Here is a 9,947-nt window from a genome sequence, read left to right as displayed (position 1 = left end):
GGCCAGGGTCAGGCAAGGTCCTGGGCCTTCCAGGGCAGGAGAAGGAAAGTGGATAAAAGATGGCTGATGTGAGGTACCTTCTTACCTTGAGTTCTCCATTAGGCTTTCCTCCATTCCTCTTGTCTGTGTTTTCTCCTTTCATTGTTTTGATCTTGGTGTGTAGCCCGGGCTGGCCTTGAACTCTTGGTGATCCTCCTGCTTCAGCCTTCCATGTGCCCATGTGCACGGACTACAACCGTACACCACCCCACCCTGCCTCCCCTCTCCCTTCCAAGGACAGCATAAAGTCCTTCGGCCAGAAATCAGGAGGGTGGGAGCCTGAGGCCCCTGGCTGCAGATGAGAAGGGGCCGCTCAGTGGTCAGCCTGGCCCCGAGTGCTTTCCCAGTCACCCCGAGTTCATGGATTATGGGCATCTGTGCCTGACAGGATCTGAATCCTTAAAAATTCCCACAATGTGTGAGGGCAGGAGGGCCAAACACGGCAACTTCTGCTATCCTGGCCCGTGCTGCAGGCCAGAGCGTCACAAGAACAAACTAGCCCAGATCTTGGGTCAGTACATTAGTGACACGGGGAGGGATCATTTCGGGTGAGAAGGCGCAATGCCGGCTTTGTGTGGAGGGTCCTTTTAAAAGGGCACATAAAGGTCATTCCTTTCCTCTGGACTTTTACCTGCACTATATTTGCCATTGTACCAAACCTTGTGTCCTGAGGACTCATTGTTCAGAAGCAGGAAAAATAACTACTTTCCATTTTTACTTGGCATGGTTTATACTCTTTTCAAAATAAAGTCTTCCTCAGACTGTGCCTTCTAACCACAATGTGCCTATTTTGTATTTTGTCTGGCCATTATATTATTGCCCGTGATCCTGTGAGCAAAGGTGTTGTCTCTGTTTCTTTACATGTATTAAGCTTTTGGATATTTGCCTAATTTAGCAAAACTCCTCATTTGTGCAGTAAACATTTTGAGTGCCTCCTCGGCAACATGCACTGTAATTGGTTCTCAGAAGACAGAAACTCACTCAAGCTTTGAGTTACACCAACTCGGCAGAACTGAGCCTGACCTGGACCTTTCACCCCTTGGGTGATACCCAGCCTTGACTCACGTCTGTATCCGGAGATTCACCAAATAATGACTTTATGGCATCTCCTCCAGGAACCTGATTATTCAACTGACTGCTCACCCTTGAATAAATATCAAAGGTCTTCCACTTTCTCTCAGAAGAAGGAGAAAATAAAATGCATCATAGATGCATTATAGTATCAAACAGTCTAAATCCAGGGGCTCATAAGTCAAAGACTGCTCTTGTGAGATTTCCATTGCAGGAAGGGAGACAGAAAATATGTAAATAAAATGATCATAGACTGTATCTTCTATCAAAGATATAAACAGTGCAGTAAACTTATACTTGTAGGGTAAGGAGTTTTTGTAAGTCGAGCTGGTCACCGGAGGCTCAGAGGAGGAGGAATTCTTCAAGCTGGGGATGGACGGTGAAGTGGAAACACGGTGACATGCTGTCTGTTATCATTTCTGTCCTTTCTCTTGTTTCTCTAGTGTCCCACACACGCCCATCTGTCCTGGGTCTCCTTCAACTTACCGTTAACTGCCCCAACCTAGCACTCTGTCACGTAATAATATGTCACTTGTTCCCAAGATGCAGGGCAGAACGCAGCAGAGCTTTCTGGACCCAGGCAAAATGAATGTGTGCTTCCAGGCATCCTGAGAGAAAGGCGAAGTGCTTTTGAAGAAGTCTTTGTGGTGCCCCCTGGTGCCTCGAAGGGTTCTGACTCCAGAGGAAACTACTTCCCCGTGAATTGGAGAAGAGCTTCATTTCCCAGGCCAGGTGGTCAGTTAGACCTGAGGCCTTTTGTCTCCCATTCAGCCATTCAGGACTCACATATCATCATTTAGGGTTTATTTAGCCCAATGTGTCATTGCAGAGGACCCAGCAGAGGGGTAAATGTCCCTGAAACACCTCCATCAGACCTAGGGTATCACCTTCCCTGCTGGCGATATCAGGATAGATTACACCCCGAAGCCCCCGGCACCTCCAGTACCCTGAAGATCTGAAGCAGTGATGGCGAACCTTTTAGAGCTTTTAGTGATACCAGCAACGCACTGTGGCACGTGTGCCCTAGGGTTGCCACCACACTGACCCAGGGCCCACAGCCCCAGGGACAACCCCTGGGTGTCCAGTGTGCTGAGCAGTTTAGCTAGGTGGGCTTGGACTGCTGGGCAGGTCCTGGGTGGGCTCACTGGAGGCCCCTCCACTTTTGTCCCCTCCCGGGAAGATGACTGTTGCATAAGTGAGGGGCTTGGAGGACATCACCGCCTTGGGAGGCAGAGGGGGAGGAGAGGGCGGGGGTGCAGCTGGGGCTTTTCCAGATGGAGGCTCAAGCTGCAGGTTGGTGTAGGCGGTATTGTCAAAGGAGGATGGCAAGTCGAGCCCCACGGAGGGTATGTCCCAAGACGATTCGGCCTCCAGTCCAGAGTCACCAGCATGGCGGGCCGCTGAAAACAGGTCCTGTACAGAAGAGCAGGCAAATCAGGCAAAGGCAGGAGGCCTCCCTCTGCCCCAGCTCCCTCTGTCGGGAGGCAGGGGCACCACATCAGCCTCTGGAATCCTAAATCCATCAGTGGGCAAACGAGCTGAACTTTTTCAAGCCCAAGCTCCTCCCCTAAGCTGGGGAGGCTGAGCGTCCTTGGGAAATCATGGGCACTGGGTTTGTGGTGGAAGGAGAGGGTTTGGACCTCAACTGGGTCTCCATCCCTCACCACCCTTCGTCCCGGGCCTTTCAGTGATGTGTGCGTGGGGGCGCCGGGACCTGCAGAGGCCTCTTACCGCGTCCGAGATGCCGCTGCTCTGGAACTTGCTACAGACGCCGAGCCTGTTCCCTGCAGGACCAGACACAGCACTGCTGCAGTCTACTTGCCGGGCAGCGCCCAGCTTGTCCCCTCACTCCCTTCCAGAGTGCAGACTCACCCTCTTCCTCCCCACCCAAATCCCCACCCCTCTGTTCCGCTGCCCTCCTCCCCTCACTCTCCCTCTGGTATCAGCCCACTCCCAGGACCGTTCCCCATCTCCTTCCTTCAACCCCACTGCCCCATCCTTTCCAATTCCTGTCTGCCCCACTGAATCCCTCCTCCCCTCCCCACCTCACCGTGGGAATTCTGGGGTGCAAGAGCTTGACTAAATCCACCCAGAAATCCCTGTAGAGCATTGCAGACCCAGACCCCCGGCGGGTCTGTGACACTGGCTGATACCGGACCAGGAGAGCCAGGCCAGGATAGCAGCACACAGATGCCTACCTTTCCCTTTCACCATCACAACCACCAGCACCACGGCCACCACCAGCAGGCCCAGCAAGAGCACTGCACCCCAGATCCAGGGGACGCTGAGGACAGAGGGATGGGCTGGATTAGCCCTGAGGCAGAGTGGGGAGCAGAACAAGATGGAGCATCCTGGCTGAACAGCCACAGGATGAAGGGCCCCTTGCCCAGCTGGGATGCCTGCCTGCCTGCCTGTGATCAGAAGTTCCCCAGGGGTCTTAGTAGATATCTATAGAGAGGTCCACCCCACAACGGCAGGATACACATTGTTCTCAGCTGTACACGGGACATTCTCCAGAACAGACCACACGCCGACTCACAGAACGTGCTTACGTAAATGTAAAGAAATTGAAATTATTCCACGCGTACTATCAGACCACAGTGCACTGAAACTGGAAATCCATGGCAGAGGAAACCACAAAAAAACTTCACAAACACATGGAGATTAAATAGCATCATCCTAAACAACCAACAGTTCACAGATGAAATTAAGAAATTAGACAGTGTTTAGAGAGAAACGATTATGATAATACAACACACCGTAACCTATGGACTCAATGAAACTGATCCTAAGAGGGAAACTTACAGCGGTAAATACCCATATCAGGAAACAGAGCAAGAGCATGTTTACAACTTAATGGTGAACCTCAAACTTCCCTAAAGAGAAGAGCAGGCTAAGCCAAAATCTTATACAGATCACAGCAGGGGTGGGGGATTTAGCTAAGTAGCTTACGCGCCTGCCTGGCAAGCGCGAGGTCATGAGTTCGATCCCCGGCACCAAAAATAAATAAATAAATAAATAAAGACCAGAGCAGAAATTAATGCTTTGGAGACAAAAAAGAAGTTCCCTGGGGGTGGAAGGAATTGTAAGTTCACCACCCGCTCCTCCCAGCCCCCAAACCCAGCCTTTTCCATACCTCCTCTCACGCTGGCTGAGCCCCCAAGGGCTAGCGCTGCCTTCAGGGTCTGTGACGTGGCCCTCGGCCAGGGTGCCAGTCCCAAAGGTCTCTTCCTCCTCCTCCTTCTCTTCCTCGTCTCCTAGGACAGGAGCTGGGTCATAAGGACACAGTGAGTGGAGCACGCACACTGTTGGCCTCCCTGGCTGATGGAGGTCAAGGGATGAGGGAGAGGGAGCCGGGACCAGAGGCCCCGATGAAGAAGCAGGAAGAGGCAGAGGCCGAGTCGGGCGGGCAGTAGGGGCTCCCAACTGGGACCTGGCCTGGTATCAACCCCTCGTCCTCCAGCTGAGCTCGCTGGCCCCTAAATTCGGCCCTGGACACGGCTCCTGTCATCCTACCAGGGGCTCCTGGAAGCAGCACCAGGGTTGGCTCTTGGGTACCAGCCAGTCCTTCCAGGTGGATGAGGACCTGGCCTTGTTCCTGAGAGAGCCACCTCGCGGTTCCCTGCATGCACCAAAGCCAGTCCTGGAATGTGGTGAGTATCTCTGATGTGCAAGCCAACACTCTCTACCTGAATTCCACCTAGAAACCATGTTGGATTTTTTTTTGGTACTGGGCATCAAACTCACAACCTCACACTTGCCAGCAGACGCTTATGCCGCTGAGCTAAATCCCCAGTCCTCCTGCTTTTATAGGTTCCATTCTTTCAGCCCACATCTTGTGAGCATTTAAGTATTCATTAAAACTTAAAAATAAATAACATTTTAATATTATATAATTATATACTATATGAGTTAATTGTATAATTAATAAATAAATGTTAATACAGTAATTATACACAATATACTTATGCATTAATATAGCATTTAATATGTTAAAATTTTAATAATAAAATTTAAAAACAAATCAATATGAAAATTATTTGAAAAACTACTGTAGGATGTTATTTAAAATAAACTGATCTGGGAAGGAAATGTCAGCCACCCGAAGAGGAGACCACTGCTGCTTTTCTTTTGTGAATACTGACATTTTTCACACTCATTATTCTCTTTTTTTGAGGCAGGGTCTTCCTGTATAGTTCAGGCTACCCCCAGACTCACTAGGTAGCCCAGGCTGATTTTGAACTTGCAACAATCCTCCTGCCTCAGCCTCTCGAGTGCTGGGATTACAGGTGTGCACCACCATTCCTGGCTCCTTGGGCTTTTTATTCTCAAGTAATTTGTGTCTTCAAGTAATAAAACTTAGAAAGGCATTTTCCCTGCTCTTATTTTGCCCCTGAAGAAGAGGCGGGGCTCAGGTGTCCTTGGGCTCCCAGTGATCTGCAATCCGGGGTTACTGTTTATAAACAGCCTCTCGGCAGCCTTTGTTACTCTTTGCCCTCTTCACCCCGACACTGAGGATTAGCCCCCTAGCAAACCATGACTGGAGAGACCTCGAAGGGAAGCAGGGCAGGAGCCAGGGTCTGGGTACCCTGTGCAGTGGGCAGTGGGAGGTGCCCCAGGACAGGGTGTGTGTGTATGGCCTGCAGCTCTATAAGCGTCAGCTGCAGAGGATCATCCAGGTGTCCTCTTGGCACCAGCAGAGCAGGACATGTGCAGCAGGATGGGTAGTTTTCTAGTAATAATATTTACATTTAAAAATTTTAATAGACACTTAGTACTGGAAAGATGTGGGCCATGAGAATTAAACTTATAAAAGCAACACGGTTTCTACATGGAAATTCTGGTGGAGAGTGTTGGCTTGCACATTCAGGACACTCTCCAGCTCTAAACTTGAGCCAGCTGAAGGAGATCAGGTACTGACTGTGCCCTATGGATCGTGCACCCACCACCAGTGGTGCAATTAAGATATAAAATTGCTAAGTTTTAAGCCATCAAATGTTGTAGGAATACAAAACTGGAAGGTACAAAAATTCATTTCAAAGAGAATTAATTTCAGATTATATATCTGAATTCAGCTTTATTTAAAACATTTCTAAATTAGCCGGGCATGGTGGCACCTGCCTGTAATCCCAGCACTCAGGAGGCTGAGACAGGAGGATTGCTGTGAGTTCACCTTGGACTTCATAGTGAGTTCAAGGCCAGCGAATCCTAGTATTAAATAAATGTGTTTCTAAGTTAAAATAATATAAAAAGGTAGCATCAAGTATGTGGGAAATGCTGGAGGAGGAGGCCGGGAGTTATCTCAGTCTTCCAGGCCAGTGCGGTTTCCGCTGCCCGCACAGCTGTCAAGGGAATCCCCTCCCTCCCCTGCCCCAGCATGCAGCCCTGGGTGGGGCCCGGAGGGCTGGGTGACTCACCCTTGGGCTGCACCTCCAGGGAGAAGGTGTGCACCAAGTGGGGCCCGGAGGCGCCCTCCACCAGGCAGCCGTACTCGCCCGCATCGGCCTCCTGCAGCGTGACCATCTCCACCTGCAGCAGGCCCCCTCCCATGTCCGTGAGGAAGATGCGCTGGTTCTCGGGAGCGCTACGGTTCACTACGGAGGTCACCAGGGGCTGGCATCCATTCAGGGAAAAGCGGCACCACACCTTCCGTGCCCGGATGTCCTGCAGCCGGTAGTGACACTGCACCTGGATAGAGCCCCCGACGGGGACCTGCAGTAGCTCAGGGCGGCTGCCCGCAGAGCCCCAGCCTAGGGGAGCAGAAGGCGTTTGAGGTCGGGAGGAAACTGCGGATCAAAGGGCTGCAGCTGCCGCCAACCCACACCCCCACTGGCCAGTGACTCCGGGTCTCCAGATGAGCAGGGAGGGAGGTGTGGCGTCTGCACCTTACCTTCCAGTCCCAGGAGCAGCAGCAGCAGGAGCAGGCTGGGGTCCATGGCTGGCGGGGAGGTGTCAGCCCGGGGCTGCCTGGGCACTGACACGGCCTCTCCCGAGGGCAGGAAACAACTGTCTCCCCCGGTCACGAGGGGCTCCCGCCACCACAGGGTGGGAGGCAGGGACTGGTGGGCACTTGGAGGGGTGGTGACAGGAAGCCCTTCCCAACCCGGCTGCTGGATGCTCAGAGACTGGCCCGAGGTAGGGCAGGCGAGGGGGAGAAGGCCCAGGAGAGGGAGGAGGGCAGAGGAGGATGGTGGTGGTGATCGGAGCCTCCCAAACTCAGAGCTGAGGCTGCAGAGCTGGGGAGGAACCCGGAGTGCACGCAGGGCCATCTGGTTCCGGACCCCCCCACGCCCGGAGCCCCACCTGCCAGCACAGGCCAGGGCAGAGCCCCGCTTTGATGAACCCCGGCCTGGAAGCTGCTTTGCATTCTGCCTGAGCTCTCCGGCCTTCTGTCTCCATTTACGATCCTCAGTCGGTGCTGCGTGCTGGAGCCTTGCTTTGGTCGACGTTTCTCTGTGTTTCTCTCCCCTCCTCTGTCTCGTTGCAGCAGGTTAATTAGTTGGTTGTTTGCATGTTCTCTCTCCTTCCCCACTGTTTTTTGTGTTTTTTTTTTTTTTCATTTTTTTCTGCCAACAGATTTCTTCATAGTTTTCCTCTACCCTTTCAGTATTATTGTCTTTAAAGTTTTGATTCTGTAATATTTTTAATATACAAGTTCTCTTTCTTGTTCTCCGGGCATTCTTTGTGGACAGCACATGGTTCTTGTGCCTTGAATGCTTTTTCTCTGCTGGAGACGGTTCTCCTGAGTCCCTCCTCCTCCTCTCCTCCTTCCCCACTCTGCAAGTCAGGGTTACTGTCCTGTGGTGCAGACCCACTGCCAGCCAGGTATGGTGGTGCATACCCATAATCCCAGCACTCGGGAGGCTGAGGCAGGAGGATTGCTGAGAGTTTGAGGCCAGCCTGGGCTATAAAGTGAGTTCACGGCCAGCCTGAACTGCCTGGTGAGACCGTGTCTCCAAAAAAAGACAAAAATTTAAAACAAACAAACAGAAAAATAAAACTGCTGCCAGCACAGGAGACACTGGGTGATCATTCACATCCCCCTAAGGAATTCTGTCTGACTATGGGCAGCAGGGCGGTGGCAGCCCTCGGAGTGGCCACAGTGGCCTGTGTGGCTGGGAATCCCCCCCCCCATCACTCTCCTGGATCCTTCACCCTCTCCTCCTTCCTTCAGCCACCAAGAGAAACCCGGAGCAGGGGAGGGGACAGCTGCCTGGTGTGTTAGGCTGAGCATCCCGGACGTGCTGTTCTGCTTGCCTGGGAGTAAAGGGGCTTCCTGGGACAAAGTGCGTTCAGGTTAAAACTGGAAAAGCCCTCAGAAAACCCATCCTGCAAATCCTGATCAGACTTTCTTTGATTCCCCCTCAATGAAGTTATCTTCCCATGAATAAGCCCCTGGGGATGTTGTGTGGCACAAGGACTGTACCCACCCTTTAGCAGAGCTCCAGAGGTCCTGGCCGGGGTACAGGGGCTCAGGTGGGACCCAGGAAGTGCCATGCTGCTGGGCCCACTGAGGACCTGCTATGGCTGGTCACCTGACCAGGGACTTTCACAAACATTTATCTTAACCTCACCCAAACCATATAAAGTAAGTAAAGTGAAGTTGATTGATTGACTTTTTACAAGCGAGGACACTGAGGCACAGAAGGGTCCAAGGACATCCCTCCAGTGTCTTGCTGGAAGGCAGAAGTGAAACAAAAACCCAGGGCCCCAGCTCCCCTTCCTCCCAGTGTGTGCCCGGCGTTTCAGGCAGGGGTCCCCACGAAGGGAGCCTGCAGAGGGGGAGCCCAGCCCTGGCGCCTGGATTCTACCTTGGATTCGGGAGGATGGGGCCATGTCCAGGATACAGGGAGGACATTTAAGGTACCAGAAAGTAAAAAAGCCCAGACTGGCCTGGGAGCTCCGGGGCAGGGGACACGGCATGGCCCACGTGGGGTGGACAAGGCAGGCACAGCACGAGAGGAGGCCAGAACATGGCTCTGTGGTGGCCCCTTCCCAGTGACTCAAAGCCCAGCAGGTGACATAGCTATGACCAGAGGAGCGCCTGGCCTCCGCCCACAGCCTCTCTGCCTCTTCAGCGGCTGCTCCCATCCCCTTATTTTTGCCCAATGGCTACTGGGAGCCGCCTTCACTGTCCCCTTGGCCCTCAAAGGACTCCTGCACCCCGCCATGTCTTCTTGGCTCATTTCCTCACCTCCTCCCAGTGTTTCTCGAAGGGCGCCTGCCAACTCAGCCCGTCCCTTCTGCCTGCCAGCATCTTTCCCCTGCTGTATTCCACGTCTCCCTCAGGGCTTTGCTCTCCACTAGCCTCTCAGACTTATCTGTCTGCCTCCCCGCTAAAACAGGAACAGGAGGAGGGCTCTGCTCACTGTCCTCACCCCCCAGGCCCCAGAACAGCGCCTGGTGCAGGCCAGAGGCCCCCCGAATGAACAGGACTGAGCTAGAGGGCAGGGTGCCTTGAGTACCAGGCGAAACTGGCATTTCCAGGCTCTACTGGGGACCTCAGGAGAACCCCTCCTAGTGTGTGCCTGGTGATTCAGGCAGGGGTCCCACAGCGGGAGCCTTTTGGAGACTCAGTCTGCCCTCTGTACCCTGAGAGGCTGGGCACACGCAGCTCTGAGGCTCTATGATCCCTGCTGTGACTCCGCCCTGGGAGGGAAGTCGCTCTAGGGAGACAGCAGGAGTCAGACGGGGAAGGAGCCCACAGCTGTCCAACAACAGAGGGAGAGAATGTCCCAGGGCCACCCGGGGAGACGCTAGGTGCTGCTGATATCCAGGGAAGGGGCAGGATGGGGCAGCAGGGTCAAGGGAGGGAGAGGAAGAGAAGACTCCCCAGA

At 53.1% G+C, this 9,947-nt stretch overlaps 1 protein-coding gene across 1 annotated transcript; it reads right to left on the bottom strand.

The window, feature by feature from the left end:
• Positions 1 to 1,899: 1,899 nt before the first annotated feature.
• On the bottom strand, positions 1,900 to 7,811 carry Treml1 (triggering receptor expressed on myeloid cells like 1). The gene is made up of 6 exons (XM_003473659.5): positions 7,001 to 7,811; positions 6,528 to 6,860; positions 4,247 to 4,379; positions 3,309 to 3,394; positions 2,842 to 2,894; positions 1,900 to 2,523 (listed from the first exon to the last, which is right to left on the bottom strand). Exons 1-6 carry the CDS (start codon positions 7,377 to 7,379, stop codon positions 2,209 to 2,211), a joined length of 1,299 nt encoding a protein of 432 aa, XP_003473707.3. The 5' UTR covers positions 7,380 to 7,811; the 3' UTR covers positions 1,900 to 2,208.
• Positions 7,812 to 9,947: the final 2,136 nt, after the last annotated feature.

The sequence above is a fragment of the Cavia porcellus genome, unplaced genomic scaffold, assembly GCF_034190915.1.
Source record: "Cavia porcellus strain 051 isolate PalLab524CR breed Dunkin Hartley unplaced genomic scaffold, mCavPor4.1 scaffold_28, whole genome shotgun sequence".
NCBI lineage: Eukaryota > Metazoa > Chordata > Mammalia > Rodentia > Caviidae > Cavia > Cavia porcellus.
Note: the sequence above shows the minus strand (reverse complement) of the source record. Positions and strands in the feature narration are given on the sequence as shown.